Below are 25,734 nucleotides of genomic sequence, written 5' to 3' on the forward strand. Positions count from 1 at the left end.
TGCATCCATGTGATGTTAACCTTCATGGGTACATTAGAAAGCTGACTTCTAAAACCCACAATTTAAGTGGGAGTAAATAGGTCCAGGAAAAAGGAAAAACAATTCTTCCCCAAGTTAGTACTGATATTTATGGGTACCTCTGAGAACTGTTGAAACTATGGAACAGGTAGAACTCCAAAGTAATTTATTTACATTGTAACAAAATAACAATTCAGTTGTACAGAAAAAATCAGTATCATTGTTAGCTTGCCATGTAGTTGTTTTAATGGTGCTTTGAACCAAACTCAATAGGAAAATATTTCAAACACTCATGATTTTCTATCACAGTAAACAAGTCTGAGAGTACACAGACTGATAGCCAGACTGTCTCAACATTCACATACATTAGTTGTGATTGAAATTCAGGGTGTAAAAACTGCTTCTTGACTCAATTCCAACTTTTTGGCCCTTTCAAAGCATTGAATACTATTTTAACAAATTGTATTTCTGATATTGTTTTATTTATATTCTTTGCTTCTCAGAAGGATATTGTCATGATGCAGCTATTATTCTCTTTTACAGATATTTTCTTATTAACAATGCAATTCAGAACCTAGGATTCCTAGATTTAGACAACTGTCCCCAGGAAAGGTATATCAATCACTACATAATTTACTGGTTGCAAAAAAAAAGATATTCCAATTTGTTTTAGGAATCTGTCATTTCCACAGTGAGAATAAACCTGACATAATGAAATGGTTCTGGTGAATCAGAAGCCATTTTCTCCCTGCTCTGTATTTATTCCATCTTTATAACATCTTTTGGTTTGATTTAATACATTATTGTAGAAGAAAGGGCCCATTAAACAGCTAAAGATAAGTGAGAAATGTGTTCCCTTTAGGTTTTTACACTTTTTAAAATTATATTCAGATAATTTTTAATTACTACAAAAGCATTGAGATGTTAATATATTTTACATAAAAGGCAGGGATATTATTTCTACCATCCTTTTCCACAATGAAATGTCAACTCTAAGAAAATTATCTCTTTTGATCCACTCTGATAGCATGTAATAAAAAAACAATAAAACATATGGCTCAATTACTACTTCTTCTCAGCAAGCATGAGTGAATGAATATCAAATTATTATTAATTGTTTTTTTCTGGCTCCTTCTCTATAGGACAATTATACATTGTGTATTTTGACAAACATTTTGTGTTTAACACTTTGTTGCCCAGTACCTAAGAGGGAAAGATGCATGAATTATTATACAAAAGAAAAATTCTTGAATTTATAAACATACTTTAATCTCCATAATTTATGTCAGTCTTTTAATTGATTAAAACTCCCCTCAGAGTTCACTCACACTCAGCATGCATAATAAGCCCTTCTTTGAGAAATAGTTGTCACCAATGCATATAGAGTGGTTTGGTTCATTTCTCAGTTTTAATAATATTTGTTTTTCATGTGATTATTGGATTTTCAGTTTCTTCCCCAAAAAAGCCCCATTAAAATAAAAGCTAAAGCTTGAGCTGTTACAAGTATCAGGTAAAGCCACTGCCTGCAGTGCCAGCATCCCATATGGGTGCCGGTTTGAGTCCCAGCTGCTCCACTTCTGATCCAGCTCTCTGCTATGGCCTGGGAAAGTAGTAGAAGATGGCACAGGTACTTGGGCCCCTGCACCCACATGGGAGACCCAGAGGAAGCTCCTGTCTCCTGGCTTCGATTGGTACAGCTCTGGCCACTGTGGCCATTTGGGGAGTGAGCCAGTGGGTGGAAGACCTCTCTCTCTCTCTCTGCCTCTGCCTCTCTGTAACTGCCTTTCAAATAGATAAATAAATAATAGATAAATAAATCTTTCTTTTAAAAATATCTTTTTTAAAAAAATCTTTCTTTTAAAAAAAGTAATTTAGGGGCCGGCGCTGTGGCGCAGCGGGTTAACGCCCTGGACTGAAACACTGGCATCCCATATGGGTGCTGGTTCGAGACCTGGCTGCTCCACTTCCAATCCAGCTCTCTGCTATGGCCTGGGAAAGCAGCAGAGGATGGCCCAAGTCCTTGGGCCCCTGCACCCACGTGGGAGACCCAGAGGAAGCTCCTGGCTTCTGGCTTCAGATCCGCGCAGTTCCGGCCATTGCGGCCAATTGGGGAGTGAACCATCGGGCGGAAGACCTCTCTCTCTCTCTCTGCCTCTCCTCTCTCTGTGTAACTTTGACTTTCAAATAAATAAATAATTTTTTTTAAAAAAAGCTATTTAAGTAGCACAGCATAAAACATAATAAATTTTGATCCCTATAATTGACAAAAATAAATGTTTATTAATTATAGACTCCACAAAAGGATACTGGATAGCTGACAGATCATTTTATTTTTATAAACTTTCCATAAATACAAAGTGCTATGTATTAAGAATACAAGTAACATGCTAAGGAACATGTCTTTATAATGCATAGCTATTCTTTCTCATAGATTATTTGTATACCCATATCTTCAAATACATGCAAAGAAAATTTAATGAATTATAATATGTAAACAATTTATTAATGCCATATGATTTTACCTATTACCCACAAATTTACTTATCTTTTTAAATGCAGGCTATAAAAACCATGCCTGTGTTAAGCTGAAGGATGACACTGAGATTAAATTGTTTCTATGTTCTATTTCAAAATGCTTAGCATACACATAAGCAAACTCAAACTTGCTTTAGAATCAGAAAATTGGAGGAACAAAAAGAGACTGTAGGAATCATTGTGTTCAATGTCCCTATTGTTATAAATTATGGCTCAGAGATCTGGAAATTTTAACTTTTCTTCTGAAGTCCATACAACTTTTTAATGTTAGTATCTTTGTTCAAAACTTTATATGGAAATCTTAATTGGCATTTCTTTGTCAGTATGTCAATATCTGTAAATTCATTTCAGGAAGACAAAGGTGAGAACGTGAGAAGGGTGGCTACAATGGAAAGCCTGATGCACAACCCAAGTGTGGAGCAGGGATCCACCTGGCTAGGGCTGACAGTACTTACTGCCATGAGAAGCTCATTCTTTTGACATTAGCAACTGGAACCACACAAATTTTTTATCACTAAATCTAGCCAGATTGTTTTGAATGTTTATGACCTTATTATAGGCAATTAGATTATTTATGTAATAGCAGAATCATTAATTTTATATAAATCTTCAGTGTAAAAGCTTTTCTGGATTATATATTCTTAAAATTAAACTTATTAATTCCTTAATGAATGCTTCTCATCTTGATTTCCATGACAGAATTATTGAATCCACTTTGCTGAAAAAAATTAAAGAGAATAACAGTTAGATATGCAAATTTAGTACAGAATAACTAAACAACCATTCATCCATGGGGTTGTGGTAGATTAACCATTCCAGTTTTCCTTCTACTCCGGAGAGTTGATCACTGTGGCATTTGGCTATGCTGTAATATATGAACTACCCAATACCATATAGACATATTTATGTGATGCCTAAGAATCTTATCTTCTAAACATGGATGTTCAATTAAAAATGCAAGATCTCTGGAGTATACATAGGCAAGGCAGGAGCCATAAAGACTTCTGAGATTTTGGTAACAACACTTGGGAGGCTGGAAGTTTTAGAGCTTCCACCATGTACAACAGGAGCTATGATATAATACTGGATTGTGCTAAATTAGAATGAAAAGTGAATTTGAGAACTGTCTGGAGAAAGTAAAAAATAGAAGATGAAGTATGAATATAATTAGGTTTGTTCTTGTAATTGATTTTGCAGCCTGATGGAACGTGGGTTACTGAATATTTTTCAGAGCATTTTCCAGCTGTACCACCCAGTAGCTCATTAAGATCACACATTGTCATAAAAGAGCCGTACTTTGGATCCCATGTAGGGATCCCAAATGTTCCTCTTTCATTTTCTACATCAAGATATCAGCAACATAAAATATGCTGTTGACATCGCCTCAATATCATTTTGGTTATTTTTATCTTATTACTATTGAATTCAAAAATAAAACATTCATACTTTCTTTTAAAAACAATCAGTTTTCATTAAGACATTATTTTGCTAATTTATCATGTAGTGCTCCCATCTTTCAAATCTTTTGGGCTTAGAGAAAACGTTAGTTAATATTTCCTTCTTACATTATTTATGCTAAAAATAAGTCAAACTATATTAACATTCATCTTAAACTGACTTCAAAACTTAGTTGTTACATTTAATGTAGAATTATATAGAATTACCTCTAAACTTTCCATTTGAAAGTAACATTAAAAGACATTTATCACAGTAACAAAATTAGTTTAAACATATATTCTAATCTAAAAAGTAATTTACAGAAATAGACTCCAATTTGAACATTTATTTGAGCAGAGAGGGTCTGCTTGGGTTTGGAAAAACATTGAAAATTTTCTAAAATAAAATACCTCTTTGCTTAGCTTCATCTATTGTCTGCTCTAATATAAGAAGATAATATAAATGTTGATTGATTTATAACATTAAACAAAATTATATAAAATTTACTACCATATTGTAACTAGGTGCAGCTGAATTCTGAGCTAAACATAATAAAATAGTCTTACTTTATTGAAATACATTGTTTTTTACAACACCAAATGCACGTTAATGTTAGCTTACAGAGTACAGTACTTACCCATAACTTTAGAGTAGCAAGGTTGACAATGTATTGTCTGTCTGTAAATCCAAATACTGTCACCTGCCTGTAGATTTTCCAAAGGCTTTTTGCATATTTCACACTTAAAAGGAAACATTGCAAATTAAGTCTATATTCTTAGAGCAATGGAGTTAGTGACCTTTTTCAATTCATTTAATACTATCTTTTATAGTAACGGTCAGATGGAACCTCTAGACAAACCATAAGGAAATAAAGAAAATTCTTGTGTCTAAGCCATGTGACAACTTTTTCAAATATATTCCCACAGTATTTTCATGGAAATACATGTCAGGGAATATCACAGAAATCTTTTAGTTAATGAAGTAGATGTAAATTTTCAAATATTGGTTATGCCAAGGACAAGATGACTCAATATCTCAAAGACAAATAATAATTTATTGTTTGTTTTGACAAGGAGAGCTACGCTATCTGCAAACAACTGCACTGAGCAAAACAAATCATTGATCTTACATGTTTTTTTTTGGGGGGGGGGTTGTTTTGAATTTTGTTGGTTATTGAGAGAGAAAAGAGTTGACCTCTGCTTCAGACTTGCCTACTGCTGATTGGCTGAATGACAAGCATGAAGTTGTCACTGATTGGTGGGCTTTCAGAAGCAAATTGTCATAGATCAACTTGCCAAGTTTACACCAGTTCAGGTAGTTCTCTATTACCATGGCTATAGAACAATCCATCTTTTCCCAGGAGCATGAGGAACACCCTTATTCTGAATTAGTCATATACTAAAACTACACTGAAATTGAAACAAATTATTTAAAATATAATAAATGAAAATTATTTATCAAAAGCAATAGATGAATTTTGTTGTTTTAGAAAGTTTTCTGCATAATTTTAAATAAAGAGCTAATACTTTGTTTAATTGAATATATTTAATAACCAATGAAAATATTTCATGTTATAAATATTCAAACTTGAGATCAAATTTTATATAGAAATCTACATTAGATTTATTTTTTGGTCAAAATGAGGAACCATATTGCTGGTTGCTATATGTCACCATTTGACAGTAAGTGGAGGAGAAGCAATCAATTAAACTACCAGTGCCAGCATTGTGGCACAGTAGGACAAGCTGCCACCTGCAACAGCAGCAACATTTGGGCACCAGCTTGAGTTCCAGATGCTCTTCTTCCAATCCAGCTCCCGGCCAATGCACCTGGGAAAGCAATGGAAGACAGCCCAAGTGTTTGGGCCCCTGCCACCCATGTGGGAGATGCAGATGGAGACCCAGGCCCCTGGTTTTGGCCTGGCCCAGCCCAGGCCATTTCAAACACTTGGGGAGTAAATCAGCAGATGGACGATCACTCTATCTCTCCCCCTCTTTCTCTGTAACTCTGCTTTTCAAATCAATAAATACATAACTTTTTAAGTATCATATCTATTTAAAGGGTTAGTTTGCAGCAACAGTAAAATGCCAGCACTAGAAAGTACCCATAGATTTGGGCAAATGTTTCTCAAACTGCCTGTAATAGACAGATAATCTAAGGAGCTTTTGAAAATACTAATACCCAGGAGTCATCTCGGAGCCTTTTGATTTAACTGTCCCCAACTTTCTATTTTTCTTTCTAACCTCCCCCTGATGATTATTTTGTGCAGCTAGCTTTGAGAACCACTGATTTAGACAGCTACCTCATTTTACAGGTAAGACAACAGAGTTACGTGATTTTCCAAAGCCACACATCTACAGTTGGTGACAAAGGCAGAACTAGAACTCAGGTCTTCAGATTCCCTGGTGAGTGCTCATGCAATTACATCAGAAACTGTAATGTTCACCTCCCCAGTGTTACTGGGAGAACAAAACAGCCCATGAAACACAAGCTATGAAGCATTCTCCTAATGAAAGCTTTATTATTTATTAAGCTACAATTAATTATAATTAAGCATGTTCCCCAAAGCAAACTGTGTCTCAACTCTCGTAAAACTCATCAGTCCTAACCACATAATATAAATTTTTCTCAATTTATTTTCTGTTTTTGATGTCATTATATATTTTAGGTAATTCATTATTTATCAAAATGTTACCAAAACTTTTATAAAAAGAAGTGCTTATGATTATCACAGATTTAAAGCTCTTGAGTAGGAGTGAATAAATGTACCAATAATAAATTCTAAGCCTAAAATCAAGATAGTAATTGCCAATTTGAGGTTTAAGCTGCAGAACTCTAATAAGAAATATTTAAGCACTGCACTATTAATGTGGATGATAATATTTCTGAAAGCTTTAACTTCATTCCATGTATTTCATTAAATACTTATTTTTATTCCTGTCATTATACAATTTGACATTTAGTTCAGTGAGTTAAGCATATCTTTACCTTAAAGCAAGTGGAATGGCAGCAGATTTGTAACTCATCTAAAATCATTTTCGTTTCTATACCCAAGGGTTTACGGCAGTAAGTGCACATATCTCTTTCAATGACAGACCTATGGAGACATAAGCAATAAAAAAATAAATTTGCCATCATACAAAAGACAGATCTAGTCCTTGGAGAGTCACATGGAGATGATATGTTAAATTGATGATACTTTAGGAAATTGCACAAACATCAAGGAAAGTTCAGGGTTTATATACTCCCTTAATAGAATTGATTTTTCTAGTTATCAGAAATGGTGTCAAAGAATTAACATAAGGGAAAGTCCCAAATTATTAATTCATTAGCAATCCAGAGTACATCTGGGCAAGACAAAGATGTGCCATTTCCAAGTTTAACTGGGTCATAAGTACTCCTTGAAGCTTTTCATTTCCATAGATCATCTTAGAAATTACATGGAAAAATATGCTTCAGAAGAATATAAATTTTTAAATCTCTAAACAGTCAGTAGGCCCAAAATAGAAATCCATTCCAGTGTGTATTGATAAATTCACAATTAATAGGTCTGCAGTACTCAGGACTCTAGCATCCAGGTCCCCAGAACATTCCTCTTGCTGTCATTGTAATGCTGAGGACACAGGGAGATCTATTATGACAAAATTTCAACTCTCTGGGAAGATAATCCTGACACAATTTGATAAAGACAAAAAATATTGTTTATTTTGGGAAAACAGCATCCATCGATAAATGAACTACAGATGTGACTGGCAGTCCAAAATCTTGGTTCTCACCAGAGCCTCAGGAAAGAATTCCTTCCCCCCCAGAAGTCCTCACAACTGTCTTAGATGGAACCTTGCCAGGTTTACAAGTTTCTGAGCATCTACATGCAGGCTTGAATCTCCAGAGAAAGCTCCATAAAGGAGTGGGGAAACAGGCGATAGATAGTGCTTCCTGGGTGCGGTGCATTTTTCCATGCACTTTAGTTACATAAACTTGTTTATTCTTCACAATGGCATTGAGAAGTCAGCACTATTATTTTTATCAGCAGCTTCTGAAAAGGGAATCAAAGCACAGAAGGGTAGTTTGTAGCAGTCACGCAATCAGTAAGTATCAGAGGCAGGATTTGAATGGAGGCAGCATGGTTTAGGAGTCCTTGGCTGCCTATGAGGACTATGGAGTCCTTCTACCATTGCGATGAAGTAGTCACTTTGAGGAGCCACATATCTACCATGAAGCTCAGGGAGAGAAGCAGAGAGAGGAGGGAAAAATGGAAGGGAACAGGAAATCGGAGGGAATAGATAAAACCTGTCTGATTTGATGGTTTGAGTCGTTCTAGGAACCTCTTCTGAATACTCACATATACAAATATTTTCCTATCTCAATTCACTCTAGAGCTTGTTGCTTATTGACAAATATACTCTTATGGATTATTGTCATAGCTGCATATGTATGTGCATACACACATAGGTTTCTCATTTAGGACTACAGGCATAGAAAACAGGTGCCCTGGGGCTAGCGCCCTGGCTCAATTGGTTAATCTTCCGCCTGTGGCGCCGGCATCCCATATGGGCACTGGGTTCTAGTTCTAGTTGCTCCTCTTCCAGTCCAGCTCTCTGCTGTGGTCCAGGAGGGCAGTGGAGGATGGCCCAAGTGCTTGGGCAGCTGCACCCACATGGGAGACCAGGAAGAAGCACCTGGTTCCTGGCTTCGGATCGGTGCAGCGCCAGCTGTAGCAGCCATCTGGGGAGTGAACCAATGGAAGGAAGACCTTTCTCTCTGTCTCTCTCTCTCACTGTCTATCACTACCTGTCAAATAAATAAAAAGAAAGAAGGAAAGAAAGAAAGGAAGGAAGGAAGGAAGGAAGGAAGGAAGGAAGGAAGGAAGGAAGGAAGGAAGGAAGAAAGAAAGAAAACAGGTGCCCTACAGCATCTGTCCATTCTACAGCCATGGAGCTGGGATCTGGGGATACAAGCAGTAATGAGACATGCTTCCATTTCCACTGGGGAAGCTAGGTGTGCGATTTAACGATGGCAGCCTAGCATGGGGATGTACAGAGTTAGGAGAGAAACTGAGGAGAGAAATCAACTCCCAGGGTGAAACTAGGAAAGGTTTGTCAGAAAAAAGTGTCATATGGGTAACAGCTAGAAGATGAAGAGCTCTCAAGGCAGGCTCAATGAAACAGGTTGTGGGGCACGATGGAAGAATTCTGAGCCAAGTGAACAGGGTGGACAAATGCGTTATAGCAATTGATATTCGGGGGAGCAGGTTCCCATAGAGCACATGCAAAGGAAATCTGACTTACTCCTTTAAAGTGGGAAGGCACTGGAAATGAGAAATGGGGCTGAGGTGTTTATTTAAGAAGTATAGCCAATTTCATGCACTTAACAACAAAACTTGTTTGACTTGTCTTGTGGAGAATTAACTTTTGCACTCGGAAGTAAGAAAATGTCAAAGGCCACATTAGGAACAGGACTTTCATTCTTCATACTAGCAATACTTTTATGAAGAATGCTTACCTGATTTAACAATGAAAATACAAAGCCAAGGAAAGCTCTGAGGTTAGTATTGTTCTTACTAAAGTCATGTGGTTGGTCAAAGATCTTTTCAAAGCATTAGGATAATCTAGTTCTGTTTTTGCTACTAGACAGTACCTGTAGTTGTAATGCTTGTGAGGGTTACTTTATTCCTGGGAGAGATGTGACCTGAAGGCAGAATACTCAGAAGAGTACTGGTTAGGGGCAAGATCTTGTAAAAGGGTCAGAAAAGAGATAGGGACCAATGTTGTTGCATAGCAAGTTACGACGCTGCTTGCAATGCCAGCATCCCATATCAGAGTGCCTGTTTGAGTCTCAGTTGCTCTGCTTCTGATCCAGCTTCCTACTAACGTATCCTGCCTTGGCTCATCCTGTTTCAGCCTGGCCCAACGCTGGCTGCTGCAGGCTTTTTGAAGTGAACCAAAAGATGGAGGCGTTCTCTCTCTCCCTTTCTTTCTTCCTCTCCCTCTCATCCTGTCCCTCTCCCTCTCCTTCTTTCCCTGTCCTCCCCTCTCAGATGGCCTGCCTTTCAAATAAATAAATAAATCTAAAAATGGCAGGTATAATTTTGATGCCTGGTCCAGCCATATTTTTCTTAGCAAATGAAATATGCATTCATTTTTTTTTTCAGAAAATATTTAATGAGTATCTCTTGGGTGCCAAGCACTGCATTAGAAGCTGAGGCTACAAATAAAAATAAGGTATGACCTTCTCCTCAATAAACCATCCTTCCACCATTCCTATAGAAAAACACCATCCATGGAATATCAGACATTTGCATTACAGCTCATTTGTAGTGATTGGGATAAATGCTAATTATTTATTTTCACTTCTTCCACTGGAAATATGCAGGTCACACATCCATGAGTATTACCTATATACCACTGAACAGTAAGTGCAGTAAGAGGATCTCTGCAGCAAGAGTCTGGCATAGGGCCAGTTTCTAGATCAATATTCATCATAACCCCACCCCTGGGAACTGAGCTTGGGTCCCCAGAGGGTCATAGCAGCAGATCCACGCAGCTGTCTGTAAGACAAGGAGGGAAGGCTAAGGGCACAGTCTCATGATGCAGTAAGGCTGAGATGCTAATGATGTGGCAGCACTGGGGACTCCTGGGAATCCCCAGCAGCAGAGGGGCTGGCCTGGGAAGCAGCTGTCAGGCACAGAAAGGTCTTTTGGAATAACGTGCATTAAGCTCAGACAGCAGCAACCACCAGGATGGCAATAAACACACAGAAATACGTTCCTGGGTGTGGTGGTAGTGGCTTGCTCTGTTGATAGAACAATTAGCATCAAGAAAGCCATCATTCAAGATAAAGGACAAAGGACAATAAGAATATACATACAAAGGGTTCCAAAATGTCTATTTTAAATACGATAAAAAGAGAATGTGAATTTTCCATAAACTTGGTGAATATGTAAGTATGTATGTGTGTATGTGCTCACTTGTGCCATTACATATATGTACATACTTCTATGTATGGAGACATAGACATACTCACCTATCTGAAGTGGAATACACAGTCTGTATGTATTTCCCAGAGATAATCTCCTGATAGCCATCCTTTGGTGATTTGCTATAAAGAAACAGATGGACATATGAGAATCAGGCCATTTCCCTTTTATTGATATAAATACTGATATGCAAGTAAAGAGATACACTCCCACTCCCTCACACAACTTTATTATTACTATCCTTTGTGATATTACAAGACAGGATGATATAGTGACACCTTGCATTTTTTAATGTGTAAAAGCACTGATACACAAGCCACCTCCCGGTTGACATAGCTACAATGCAGAGTAGGGGGAGGAGTACAGGAACAGATGTGAACAGGAAAAGAATTCACCACTTTTCCTTAAATGTGTTCTTGCCCCTCACTTATTTACTAAAAGAACACTATATGCAGTCTAAAATAGACAGAGAAAACACACAAAGCTCAAGCAGGAACAGTGCATACACACTGATGCCATTCACGGTAAGAAATAGAGATTCTTGAACTTAGAATTATTTAACTTGAAAATATTCAAGAAAGGGGCCGGCGCTGTGGCGCAGTGGGTTAGTACCCTGGCTTGAAGCACCGGCATCCCATATGGGCGCCGGTTCCAGACCCGGCTGCTCCACTTCCTGTGCAGCTCTCTGCTGTGGCCTGGGAAAGCAGTAGAGGATGGCCCAAGAACTTGGGCCGGCATGAGAGACCTGGAGGAAGCTCCTGGCTCCTGGCTTCAGATGGGTGCAGCTCCAGCCATTGCAGCCAATTGGGGAGTGAACCATCGAATGGAAGACCTCTCTCTCTCTCTCTCTCTCTCTGCCTCTCCTCTCTCTGTGTAACTCTGACTTTCAAGTAAAATAAAATAAATCTTTAAAAAAAAAAAAAAAAAAGAAAAGAAAATATTCAAGAAAGAATAATTTAGAATGAAAGCAAAAGAAGTATAACTTTTTGAAGTTCTTTTCCACCCTGTAGAGTGCCCCAGTTTGTAAATCCCAGTCTTTCCTAGAGAAGAATAGAATCCATCATGCACTAGCCAGCTGGCTCCTTATAATTGCTTCCCAAGCACTTATGCTACCTGGGAGTATGTTAGGACTGGAAGCAATATGTTCCTATTATTTCATACAGTGAATGATAATTCCACAGCGCTCATTTGGAATTTTTAATGAGAAATATCTCCCTCCAAATTGCCCTAGGCAGACTGCTGTCAGAACAAAAATCTACTTCATGTTACATCTAACCTCACAATGCCAAGTAACAGTTTGCACATCTTTATGAAGGATGCATGTCATCAATGTCACTTGATGATGAGGAAACAGTCTTGGAGAGTCACTTTTCCAAGGCTCCATCACTAATAAATGGGAAACAAGGACTCAACTGAAAATGTGATTCCAGAGTCTCTAGGATATTGCAGGGTCTGTCAGTGCAGGCTTTGGGGATGTAAGGGGTGTTTGAGGTGCATCATCATCCTTGTTAGACTAAGATGTGGGGCAGGGCAGGGCAGGTGTTGTGGTGCAGTGGTTAAGCTACTGGTTGGAACATTCGTTTTCCATGCTGGAGTGCCTGAAATCAAGTCGGCTTCCAATCCAGTTTCCTGTTAACGCACAGCCTCGGAGGCAGCAGATAATTGCTCAAGTGCTTGAGTCCCTGCCACATTTGAGGCAGACCTGGATTGAGTTCTATGCTACTGGCTTTGGACCAGCCCAGCCAGTCCTGGTTATTGCAGCCATATGAGGAGTTAACCGGCAAATAGAAGTCCCCCTACTCCACCCCACCTTTAGTTCCCGCTCCCTCTTTCCTTTCAAATAAAAATAAATATATAAACTTTAAAATCAAAGGTTACAAAAAGAAGTGGCCACTCAGTCCTCCCAGAGTTTTCTGGCCTAAAAAATTTTGGCCTAAAAGACCATAATATTGATTCTAAACTTTTTAGTGGTGGTTCTTAAACCTGAATATGTAGCAAAAAAATATGAAGAATTTGGTAAAACTTATTTCTAGCCCCACCCAAAGAGTTTCTGATTTAGCATGTCAAGAGTGTGGTCAAAGCATTTTCACGTCTCACAAGTTCCCAGGTGATGCTAATGACACTGGTCTAGAGTATCATTAGTATATCTATGAATGTTAGGTATACATAGATACACACACACACATATATATATATGCAATGGAGTTTAAAAATAAACTATAGCCATCATAGTTAAATAAGTATGTTTTAGTTCATCTAGTTAATAAATAAAAAAACCAAGAATATGGTATTTTGCAGAATATTCCTAATTCTAAAAATACTGGTTCTTTAAATAAAAAGAAGTTACAGTTGTTTGGTATTAGTTGCCATGAGACAGTTCTTTCAAAGGCAAAGTGGGTTGGTGGGATATCCCACAAAGCTAACAATGTGTGAGAGAGGTTACTTGGTAAATATAGAATAAATTATTATACTATTTTCATTCTATTTGCAAATATTTGATTCTTGCCTTCATTGAAATTTTACTTGATACTACTTATCAGTTTATTAACTACTTATCACACATAGTAACTACTTGCTATTTTAAAGTTTACTCTGAAATACTTTATCTTTTTTCAACATTTATTTAATAAATATAAATTTCCAAAGTACAACTTTTGAATTATAGTGGCTTTTCTCCCCATAACCTCCCTCCCTCCTGCAAGCATCCTGTCTCCCACTCTCTCTCCCATCCCATTCTTCATCAAGACTCATTTTCAATTATTTTTATATACAGAAGATCAACTTAGTATACACTAAGTAAAGATTTCAATAGACTGCACCCACACAGACACACAAAGTATAGAGTACTAATGTGTTGTACTGTATCTTCTAGTTTAATTAGAAGGCAGACAGGAGGTGGGCAGTTAGCCTAGCAGTTAAGACTCCTGTGTCCCACACTGGAGTGTCTGGTTTCAATCCCCAGCTCTAACTCCTGATTTTAGCTTCCCACTAATGTACACCCTGGGAAGTAGCAGTGATGACTCTAGGAATTACATTTCTGCACCTTCACTGAAGACCTAGACTGACTGTGGCTCCAGTCCAGTGCTGGGGGCTGCAAACATTTGGGGAGTGAACAGTGGATGGAAGGTCACTCTGTCTTTCTGTCTCCTGACATGTATGGAGTTTTCTGAAGCCTCTCAGTATCCCTACACAGAACACGTCTCTATATAACAGTTGGCCTCTGAAATGGGCTCTGATGAACATATGTGAACATATAGCCACATTTGCATGCCCCTTGTTATCTTACTCCACAGTTAGGCCAATCCTTGTTTTATACTCTTTTAAGACCAAATGGATTATAAATCCCTGACTTATTGAAATCTTCCTCAGCATCCATCATTCCAAGCAGAAGACTTCATGAGACTTCAGTTCCCTGTAGTTTGGGTCAAAATGCATCTCCTTAATTATATCCCTTATTTCAAATTAAAACGGGACTCCAAATTCATATAGGAATATGTGTGTAATTTTACAAAGCTTACTATAATCATGCAGTTATATATGTTTATGTGAGAACCTACACATGGCAATTCTATTAACTATACAAATGTTTGGGGCCGACGCTGTGGTGTAGCAGGTAAAGCCACCATGTGCAGTGCCTGCATCCCAAGTGGATGCTGGTTAGAGACCCAGCTGCTCCATTTCCAATCCAGCTCTCTGCCATGGCCCGGGAAAGCAGAAGATTGACCAAGCCTATGGGCCCCTGCACCCACATTGGAAACCCAGAGGAAGCTCCTGGCTCCTGGCTTTGGATTGGCACAGCTTGATTGTTGTGGCCAATTGGGGAGTGAACCAGCAGATGAAAGACCCCTCTCTGTCTCCCTCTCTCTCTCTCTCTCTCTGTCTCTTCTTCTCTGTGTGTGTAACTCTGACTTTCAAAGTAAATAAATAAATCTTTTTAAGTATACATATGTTTTATTAAAACATTGTTTAGTCCCTTCAATGACTATGATTATTTACCAACTATTTAATATTGAAAGCATTATAAAGAATGATATACCACGACCTCAACATAGTCTTCTACTTGAAAAAAATACCCTAAAGTAATAGCATCTCTTTTTAAATATACAGCATGTCAAAATTATAAAATACAGCAAAACATTTGAAGTAGTACCTATTCTCCACATACGTCCTTGTATACACAACAGTATCCTTTGGCCCTGCACTCCTGGTTCCAGCACTGGAGCTGCAATACAAACCATTTTACTTCACATTTAAAGGTTTTATTACAAGGATAATAAAAACATAAAGGCTATTATCCATTTCAATGCAAAAAGTAGTACTTGTACAGTAGTGTCCCTTATCTGCAGGGTATGTTCTAAGATTCCAGGCAGATTCTTAAAACTGCAGGTAGTGACAGAATCTGTGTACATTGTTTTCTTCCTATATACACACAACTCTGATAAAGTTTAACTTACAAATTATATCCAATAAGATATTAACAATAATACTTCACAAAATAGAATGATTATAACTACACGTGGTCATAAATGTACTGTATTGCAGTGGAATAGACATTCTATGATTCAATGATTGTTTATAGCCCTTGTCTATTCTGCTGAGGAACAGTGTGTTTTTTTTTTCTTCATAATATTTGTTGAATTCTTTTTACTTAGTGCAGGATTAACTTTACAATCATTAAGTAAACTGAAAGTAGATCTTTGTAAAAATTAAGAGTGGGAATGGGAAAGGGAAGAAGAAGAAGAGCTAGAGCATGGGCAAGAGGGAGTATAGGGTGAGAAATATCACTATGGTATCACTATGTCCTAAACCTGTATATATGAAATACATGAAACTTGTGTAACTTAAATAAAACTTTTTAAAAAGTATTTCAAATGTAATCTCTCTCTTTCCCACTCTCAAAATATCTTTTTGTACTTTCTACATTTTCACTGCCTGAAGGGAGCATTTTATGGCTTCTCTTTGGCATTTCCAGACGCCAGAATCACTACAGTTGACTTTTGGGGCTATTATGAAATAAAATAAAAATTACATGGACTCATGCATTATGATAACATGACAGTAGATGTGATAACTTGAGGTGGCTGCTAAGTGACTGATGGGCTACTAAGTGACAATGGATAATTCACTTCTCTGTGGGTTGGAGCTGGATGGTGCAAGGTATCATCACACTACTCAGAATGGCACGTGATTTTAAACTTAAGAATTATTTATTTCTGAAGTTTTCCATTTAACATGTTCAGTCCTGGACTGACTTTAGGTAACTGAAATGCCAGAAAGAAAAACTGTAGATAAAAGAGGACTACTGTCTATCCTTTCTGAACTGTAACTGTTGCAATATAAATGTTAAAGCAGTCTTAATCCACTTCTGCACAATTTCTTTGCTTCTCCTATTTTATTCTTACCTACCACTGCCTTGGCTACTTTCAGAGTATTATGAGAATTAGTCAATGCAGAGCACAAAGATAATTTTGAGTATTTGTATAACATTTTTGTGTCTGTTCCCCTGATATTCTGTTCATATTTTCAAGCCATACCTTTCCCCATAAATCTCAAATAAAAGCAGATGTTAATTAGCAATCATGACTACATGATTTAATGAAACATTTAATCCACCTAACAAATGTCAACACTGGTGTCACAATCACGCTTTTTTAAATTGTAAATTTTTAAAGGAAACATCTCATTTTTACACTTTTCTATCCAAATGTCACAACAATGACAGGGTTGCTAACAACTCAACACTTATGTGTAAGAATAAAATCAGCAATTTCTGCATTTTAAAGTTAGGGTTAGGTTGGATATAGATTTTAAAAAAGAGAGAGAGAGAGGAAGAATAGTCCTGTCATTTGTTTTGTAATTGACCACAGTACCTGAAATTGTTCCTGGATTCATAAGAATAAGTAGTGGTCCTTGTGGACTGGTTGCGCAGAGCTCCAGTGAATCCATTGAGTTGGCCATCCAGTCTGATAACAAATGCAAGTACCTAACACTTAAAATCCAAGCCACTTAGAAGTCCCTTGTTTTATTAAAATTCTGCTCAATTTACAATATTTTACAAACAGGGTACCTTGTTCTCGTTCTATTTTACTCCTTCCACAGACACTACTATCTTAGCTTTGAGAATAATCCTGAAGAATGTCCACATTACCCAAGGCTAGACTATAACACCTTTTCATCAAGGAAAGAAACCAACTGAGATTGGTTCCTGTAACACTGTCTCCCTGTATACTACATCTGAGGATTTATCAACTGAATGAAAATGATCCCGAGAAATTCCAGTTTCCATTTTTTGATGGAAAGCAATATTTTGAAGATTGCAGAACTGTGAGTTAGATTTTTGTTAAACAAAAATGTAATTAGGTTTAACAAAGAGTAGACATATTTGCTTTTTCCTATAGAACAGAGGAAATTTTTAATGTAAGAGTGAAAATTGTAGTTCTTTTCCTGCCCCATATTACTAATCCCTTGCATAAGAGAGACATGAAAACCTCAAGGAGAATTAGATCTAAGTCAAGAATTATCCTTCTTAAAGAAAAAACAGACATTTGTTCACATATCATCTATGTCTTCTGGTTTTAAAGTGGACTAACGCTGAACTATCTGAATAATTTAGACAGTTCTGACTTAGGTTTATTGTCCCTAATATATTTGAATATTTAAAATATAACAAAAGGGCCACCGACATCTGATATGGGCACTGGTTCGAATTTCTGCTGCTCCACTTCCTATTCAGCTCCCTGCTGATGGACTTGGAAAAGCAGTGGAAGGTGGCCTAAATGCTTAGGCCCTGCACCCATGTGGGAAACACAGAGGCTCCTGACTCCTGGATTCAGACCAGCCAGCTCCAGCCACCAAGGTCATTTGGGAAGTGAACCAGCAGACAGAAGATGCATCTCTCTCTTTCTCTCTCTCTCTCTCCTCCCCACACACTTCCCTCTCCCTCTGTACCTCTGCCTTTCAAATAACTAAATAAAGCTTTAAAGAAATAAAAAACATATAACAAATAGATATTGTGAAATTTAGATATGTTTCCAGGAAAAGCAAATACCTACTGACAACTTTTCTCTCTCCTCCTATCAAAGGCTTTCTTGGGATCACAAATTTAATAAATAGATGGTGTGAAAGGGTAAGTTGAGCAGTGAGTTTGAAATGTGTTCATGTTGTCTTCAGACACATAAAACCAAAAATCAAGAGTCTGTCAAACCTCTGAACAGAAGAGTGAAATCATTTGCAAAGAGAACTGCTATGTACTTAACTGCATTTCCCTCAAATTCATTAGTTGAATCCTTAACCCTCAATGTGACTATACTTGTATTTTTCCTTATTAATCTCTCTAACCAAACCATACTTCATCTGGGTTGATACCATATCTTAGCTGTTGTGAATTGTGAAAAAGGTAAATATATGATTTCCCTGATCTGATGCAACTAACAGAATACCTGAAATGTAATATATTGGAGTGAAATAGAAATCTTGAGAATGGATGATTGTAGCCCTTGCTTCTTCCATTGAGGAACAATCTTTTGCTTAGTTTTGATATACTTTGTTTTGCTTTCTTTCTCTTCATACTACTTGCTGAACTCCTTTACTTAGAGTAGGGTTAATATTAAGATCACTAAGTGTACTGATAATAGATTGCTGTAAAAATTAAGAATGGGAATCCGAGGTTGGGGGAAGGGTTGGAATGTGGGCAGGAGGGAAGGGAAGTCCCATTATGTTTCTAAATCTGTATATATGAAATATATGAAACTTGCATAACTTAAATAAAATTGAAAAACACCACACTTCACCAACAAGACCAAATAAAGCTGAAGTACTTCTCCGTCATATCAAATGGAGAATTCCTTAATGATGCCTGATCAGGTACTGTAATTGCTTTTTACCTCCATCACTTCTAAATAACATGCAAATCTGATTGAGTAATGGTAAGGTCCAGTCCTATCGCAAAATAGTAGAAATGTTTCCAGGACAAGCAAAAACCTACTGATAATTTATCTTTCCTCAATGTATCCAATGCTTTCTTGGGATCACAAAAAAGAAGACAGATGATGATTTTGGTGAATTAAGGGAACAAAAAATGTTAGACTGGAGAGCCTTTTGTAGACTTTACAGAGCAAAACAAAACAAAACAAATGAACAAATACAGCAAGCCAGTTCTTTGCCCATCTTTTCCAATCTCCACACACAATAACACTTTACCTAAGGAACAGAAAAGCAGCTGCAAATTTGGAGGATAAAAGATAGGAATTATTTTTAAGGTTTCCCTTATATTTGTTTGTGGGAAACAACTGCTAATCATGGAAAAGTTGTACTTTTCCTAATTTAAACAGTCTGTAACAAAAATGAAGTATAGCTTTTATCCTAATTGTCCTTGTAATGGCAAACAAGGTATAACAGTTTTAAAGCATTTATACTCCTTGGTGTAAAAAACAATTTCAAAGTTGGGTTCTGCTTCTTTTGCGGCTGTGATGAATTTGTGCATTCTTTTAGCACTGGGTATCCAAGGAAGAGATTCCCAGAGTGCTTTCTGCACAGCTGAAAACCTACCAAGCAACAGTAAGTAAAAATAAACCTTCACAGCCCAAGGAAACAGTTTTGAATTTCTATGATGCCTTTAACACTAAACAATAGAACAGCAAGCCCCAGGTTAGAAATTCTCACAGATTTAGGACTGTGTGAAATTTTTTTTTCATTATAGGCTACTAAGCACTCTGTATCTTAATTTAGTGTAGTTGAACAGTTTTTATATTTAAATAAAATACTACAATTCAATTCTCCAGAAAAACATTTTGGAGTTACAATATTAATACAAGTGCATATGATACTCAAAATTATAATAAACCTTACCTTCCATTCTTATTTTCAGACACATGAGAATTTACCTCAATTACATTTGCCAGGTCTTGATCTCTAAAGAAAAAGAATATATACACACATAAACATGCACCATGTGCAAATATATACATATATATTATTTAGCTACAGCATAATTTTAGGAAATAAACAAACATTAGAATAAAAATTTAAAAAGCATCACATTATCTTAGATTTAGTCATTTGTGTTCTATAAGATAAAAGTGAGATTACAAATCTGACACTGAGCTATTTGTTCCATAGAATTTATGAATCAAATATGTAAGTATGGAATACATTGTGAAAGAGAAATAAAAAACTTATTTTTGCAAGGTATGGGAAATCTAGCTTGAAAAGAAACCATTGATTGATATTTATACTCAGCTTACATTTAATGTATACTACCTTTGTGTCACAAGGTACTGTTGTGTATTTTCCCATAGATTACCTCTTCTTTATCACAAAATTCCTCAGGACAGCATCTGAGGCTCAGAAAGTCCAAGTTTTCCAAAGAAAAATTAACCAATTTACAGAAGAGTTGAGAGTTCATACATGCCACCTGCTTGACTAATATTTCACTAAAAACTTGGAGATAGTGAAATAAAAGGAAATGGGGGTTTCTGGTATTCCTTAATTCAGTTTCCTGGAATGTAGAACTGGAATGGTTGGCAGTGGCAAATGGTGAATAGTCACCAGGAAATGGGAATCTTGGCCAATTGGAACTTTGTCCCTTGCAGTGATTCTCCTCCATTGCTAACGTTGAGGGAACTGAGCACCATGTTTGAAGTAAATTGTTGGCTTTCATTTCAACTAGAGAGTGAGGTCATATCATTCTGACCTAACATGGACTTGCAACTAGTAGCTGCTCCATACTTATGGGCTGGATTAAATTAATTTAAATTCTCTTTCTTCTTTGGAGAGATCTGTTACTACCTTACCTGGTCTGGAAAAAGGTATTCAAAGGCCTGAGGAGAAGGTGTTAGCCTAGACTCTAAGCCTTTAAGGTGGTCTGCCCCATCCATATCTAGGTACATGGTGTGTTCTATGACCATGTAGACAAAGACCAGGAAGCCAATTATGAATATTTCACTTTCATTTCTATCAATCGCCCAGGGCCTGCCTTACTTTACTCCTAAATACACCTTTCCTTCCTTTCCTACCCAGATGCTATCACTGAATTTAATTACTTTTGGTATTTGTTATGGGTTGAACTGTATACCCTCCCAAATTTATATGTTGAAGTCCTAACCACTGGGACATCAGAATACAACCTTATTTAAAGACAGGCTCTTTACAGGGGGTAACCATATTACATAACTGAAATCTTTACAAGAGGAAAGTTTGAATCAGACATGCACAGAATGAACAAAGACATATGGGGAAGATGCCATATACAAGACAAGCAGAGAGGCCTAGAACAGATCCTTTCCACTTGGTCTCAGAAGAAACCAGTCCTGGTGACAGCTTGATCTTGAACAAGTAGCCTTCAGAACTGAGAAAATAAACACATGTGTTGAAGCCATGCTGTCTGGTGCTTTGTTACATGTCTAGCAAATGAGCACAGATCCGCCTCTGCTCACATGTGATTAAATGCAGCTTTTTAGCCTGATGGTCGCCATCCTCTATTCCTCCAGTTCTTTCCACTTCCAGCTGCTGCAAATACTGCATCTCTGCTCTCCCTGCATCTCTTTCCCAGACACTTTTGGATTTTACCTATTGTATGGGGGACATGAACAGAAGCTACAATCTTACAAATCCAACAACTATATCCCAAACTTGGAACCTACACATGCCTTCAAAGAAGCATGCTCCCCAAGGGATACACTTGTCAATCAGCAAATAAAAAAATCATGAATGGTTTCATAGAAGTTTCTTGTTTAATTAAAAAGTTCCACATATTAAGTTTGCTAGAGTATATTATTACATTTTAATCTGAATAAAACAGACTAATAATTATGTCAACATAGAAAGTTCAAAATGTGCATTTGCTTTGGCTATTTATATTGATTAATGTCATCAACTATGTTAGAAAATCCAATAGAATAATTCAAACTACCTATAAACATTCCAAGCCAAAAGATGTAAAAACAAATTGTTGTTCTTTAATTAAGATCACATCTATTGCACGGTGTCTTTTACACTGCTGCATAAAATGAAGAACTGTGAATCAAAGTGTGAAAAGAGATTTTTATAGAAGTGCTGCCAAATGCTGCAGGGTTGAGCAAAGGCTTGACTCCAAACCCTTCCAAAGCAGTTGCAGTAGAAGGAAGACCTTAACACGTTACACATTTATGAGCAGTTGGAATTAATTCTGAGAAAATCACGAGTTGTGTAGATACAGAGAACTGCTAAAGAGCTTTTACCCATTGTAAAAATGATGCTTTAAATTGGGTATAGAAGAAACATTTCTCAACATAATCAAGGCAATTTATGACAAACCCATGTCCAGCATCCTACTGAATGGGGAAAAGTTGGAAGCATTCCCACTGAGATCTGGAACCAGACAAGGATGTCCACTCTCACGATTGCTATTCAATATAGTCCTGGAAGTTTTAGCCAGAACCATTAGGCAAGAAAAAGAAATCAATGCGATACATTTTGAGAAGGAGGAAGTCAAACTATCCCTATTTGCAGTTGACATGATTCTATATATAGGGGATCCAAAAGACTCCACTGAGAGACTACTGGGACTCAGAAGAGTTTGGAAAAGTCACGGGATACAAAACAATACACAAAAATCAACAGTCTTTGTATACACAGACAATACCATGGCTGAGAAAGAATTCTAAGAACAATCCCATTCATAAAAGCTACAAAAAAATCAAATACCATGGAATAAATTCAACCAAGGATGTCAAAGATCTCTACGATGAGAATTACAAAACATTAAAGAAAGATTTTTCCATTTCTTGGTATCCTCTTCTATTTCTTTCTTTAAGGTTTTGTAATTTTCATCATAGAGAAATGCCAGAAATCTATCCAAGTATCACAACCAACTCATCTTCGACAAAGGAGCTAAAATCAATCCTTGCAGCAAGGATAGTCTCTTAAAAAAATGGTGCTGGAAAAATGGATTTCCACATGCAAAAGTATGAAGCAAGACCCCTACCTTACACAAAAACCCATTCAAGATGGATTAAAGACCTAAATCTATGACCTGATACCATCAAATTATTAGAGACCATTGGGGAAACCCTGCAAGACATTGGCATAGGAAAAGACTTTTTAGAAAAGACCCTAGAGGCACAAGCAATCAAAGCCAAAATTCACAAATGGGATTACATCAAATTGAGAAGTTTCTGTACTGCAAAAGAAACACTCAGGAAAGTGAAGAGGCAACCAACAGAATGGGAGAAATTATTTACAAACTATTCAGCTGATAAAGGATTAATAACAAGAATATATAAGGAGATCAAGAAACTCCACAACAACAAAATGAACAACTCAGTGACGAAACAGGCAAGACTTAAACAGACATTTTTCCAAAGAGGATAGCCAAATGACCAACGGACTTGTGAAAAATGCTCAGGATAACTAAGCATCAGGGAAATGCAAGTCAAAACCCCACTGAGGTTTCACCTCACCCCAGTTAGAATGGCTTTCATACAGAAATCAACAAATAACAAATGCTGGTGAGGATGTAGGGATAAAGGTACTCTAATCCATTGCTGCTGGGAATGTAAACTGGTAAAGCCACTATGGAAGACAGTATGGAGATACCTCAGAAATCTGAATATAGACCTACCATATGACCCATGATCCATATGACCTACCATTCCCATGGTTCCTGGGAATTTACTCAATGGAAATGAAACCAGCACATGAAAAAGTTTTCTGCACCCCCATGTTTTTCCAACTCATTTCACAATAGCTAAGACATGGAATCAACCCAAATGCCCAACACCTGAAGACTGGATAAAGAAATTTTGGGATATCTACACTATGAAATACTACACAGCTGTAAAAATAAATGAAATCCAGTCATTTAAAACAAAATGGATGAATCTGAAAAACATCTATGCTATGGGACAGGAAGGACAGAATTCGTGACGAAAATCTAAACAAAACACCGGATGCAGATATGAGGATCAGAGGCATCCCACAGCCTGACTGACACACACCTAAGCTTATACTTCAAGAATAAGCAGGAATAGTTCACACCATCATGAGTAAAGGGGAGTGAAGAGTGTGTAAGGCAAAAGGTACATGAGTAGGGTTTGCTTGTGGATGGAGAGTAATAGGAGATGCAGTCGGGAAAGCCCATGGAGGCCAGATCATGGTAGACTCTGGAGACCAGGTTAAGCAGCATAGTCATTATCAAATGCAACGGTGAGAACTGAAGGATTTTAATCAGAAGAATGGCATGATCAGATTTGTGTTTTAGGAAGATAAATCTATTGTATTGTGAACAAGTTGAAGAGCAGAAGGCAAGACTGGCAACAGAGAACAGAAGGAAGCTGAACAGTAATCTAGACTACAACAATAGTGGAGATGATGAGGTGTCTTGGACCACTTTCTGAGGTTACTAGGAGAAATGCCCAAAGTGATTTATTATGGGGAATGAAGCAACAGAAAGAGTCAAAAGATTACTCTCAAGTTAATGTTTTGAACAGAAATAAGAGAAATATGCAATAAGAAGATAGACTCTTTACTTGTGGGAATAACTAAAAACTTGGAGGATGTGTATTACCAAATAGGAAGCTCTTAAAAATGGAAGCATAGGTTTCCTGGCCCTCTGGCACAGTGTGCTAAACCACAGCCTGCAGCACCTGCAGCCCATATGGGCATCTTTTCAAGTCCCGGCTGCTCCTCCTCCAATCCAGATCCCTGCTAATGCATCTGAGAAAGCAACAGAGGATGGCCCACGGGCTTGGGCCCCTGCACCTACATGGGAGACCTAGATGAAGCTCCTGGCTCCTGGCTTTCTACTAGCCAAGCCCTGGTCATTGCGTTCATTTGGGCAGTGAGCCAGCAGTTGGAAGATTCTCTCTCTCCTCCTCCTCCTCTCTATAAATGCCTTTCAAATAAAAAAAAAAAAATCTTTTTAAAAATGGAATCATAATAACATAAAGAGTTAAGCATATTATTTTCTACTTTAGATGAAGGATAGGTCTTTGTGTCACTAGGTGCTTTTCAGTATTCAATCAGGAAAAGAAATTTAGTTTTAATAATCTGTCTAAAAACCTATAGGCTACACAGAACTGAACATGTATAATGTTGGTTCATGAAAATATGAAAGTGTTACTGCAAAAAATCATGCAATTTCTCACAGAATAAATGAAAATTCTGCGCACATCTGCATTTGTTCTGGTTGCTGTGTTCCTAAAAGGAGCACATGGATGCCTGCTTACGTTCTGATCGATGGCTGAGGTTTATTCAGCCCCTAACTGTGAATTAAATACACAGCTGCTGGAAATGTCAGCAAAGTCACATAAAAGAACTCTGATTCACGGCTGTTATACTATTAAATAATCAGTGCTTGTGTCACACTGAATTGATGTAAAAGTGCCCTGTGGCTGATTCTTCCTACCAGGAGGCACTTTAAAATATCCCTTTCTTTACCTACATTAAAATCAACAGGGTAGCATGGAAACATTGTAGACACAGGTGACTGGACCAATTGAATGAAGTCACTTCTCTCAAATTGATGGTTCAGGATTCCCTGTAGGTTTTGTGATATTCCCCAAACATCCTGGCTAATTATCATCAAGCCTGGAATACCACTAAAGAATAATCAGACATCAATTAGAACAGTGGATCAAGTTGTCATCTTAAAACAACATGATAGCTAATGTTTAAAATTTCCTTTTATTTTTTAATGACACTTATTTTAAAGGCAGGGTTACAGAAAGAGAGAGAGAGAAAAGATAGAGAGAGAGAGAAGGGGGCATGTCTTCCATCTGCTGGTTTACTCC

General features: G+C 37.3%; 1 protein-coding gene across 14 annotated transcripts in view; it reads right to left on the reverse strand.

Annotated features, from left to right (window-relative positions):
* Positions 1-2,322: 2,322 nt before the first annotated feature.
* SCEL (sciellin) overlaps positions 2,323-25,734 on the reverse strand; it is a 115,802-nt gene continuing 92,390 nt past the window's right edge. For all 14 annotated transcript variants that reach the window (XM_089303538.1, XM_089303541.1, XM_089303540.1 and 11 more), the window contains 7 exons: positions 19,814-19,876; positions 16,837-16,929; positions 15,117-15,188; positions 11,014-11,088; positions 6,979-7,087; positions 4,628-4,730; positions 2,323-3,271 (listed from right to left, as the gene is read on the reverse strand). In XM_089303538.1, coding sequence (XP_089159664.1) covers positions 3,255-3,271; positions 4,628-4,730; positions 6,979-7,087; positions 11,014-11,088; positions 15,117-15,188; positions 16,837-16,929; positions 19,814-19,876 — 532 coding nt within the window. In that variant the 3' untranslated portion in view covers positions 2,323-3,254. The remainder of the gene's footprint in view (positions 3,272-4,627; positions 4,731-6,978; positions 7,088-11,013; positions 11,089-15,116; positions 15,189-16,836; positions 16,930-19,813; positions 19,877-25,734) is intronic.

The sequence above is a fragment of the Oryctolagus cuniculus genome, chromosome 9 (genome assembly GCF_051225735.1).
Source record: "Oryctolagus cuniculus isolate XC-2025 breed Fujian yellow rabbit chromosome 9, ASM5122573v1, whole genome shotgun sequence".
In the NCBI taxonomy this organism is placed as follows: Eukaryota; Metazoa; Chordata; class Mammalia; order Lagomorpha; family Leporidae; genus Oryctolagus; species Oryctolagus cuniculus.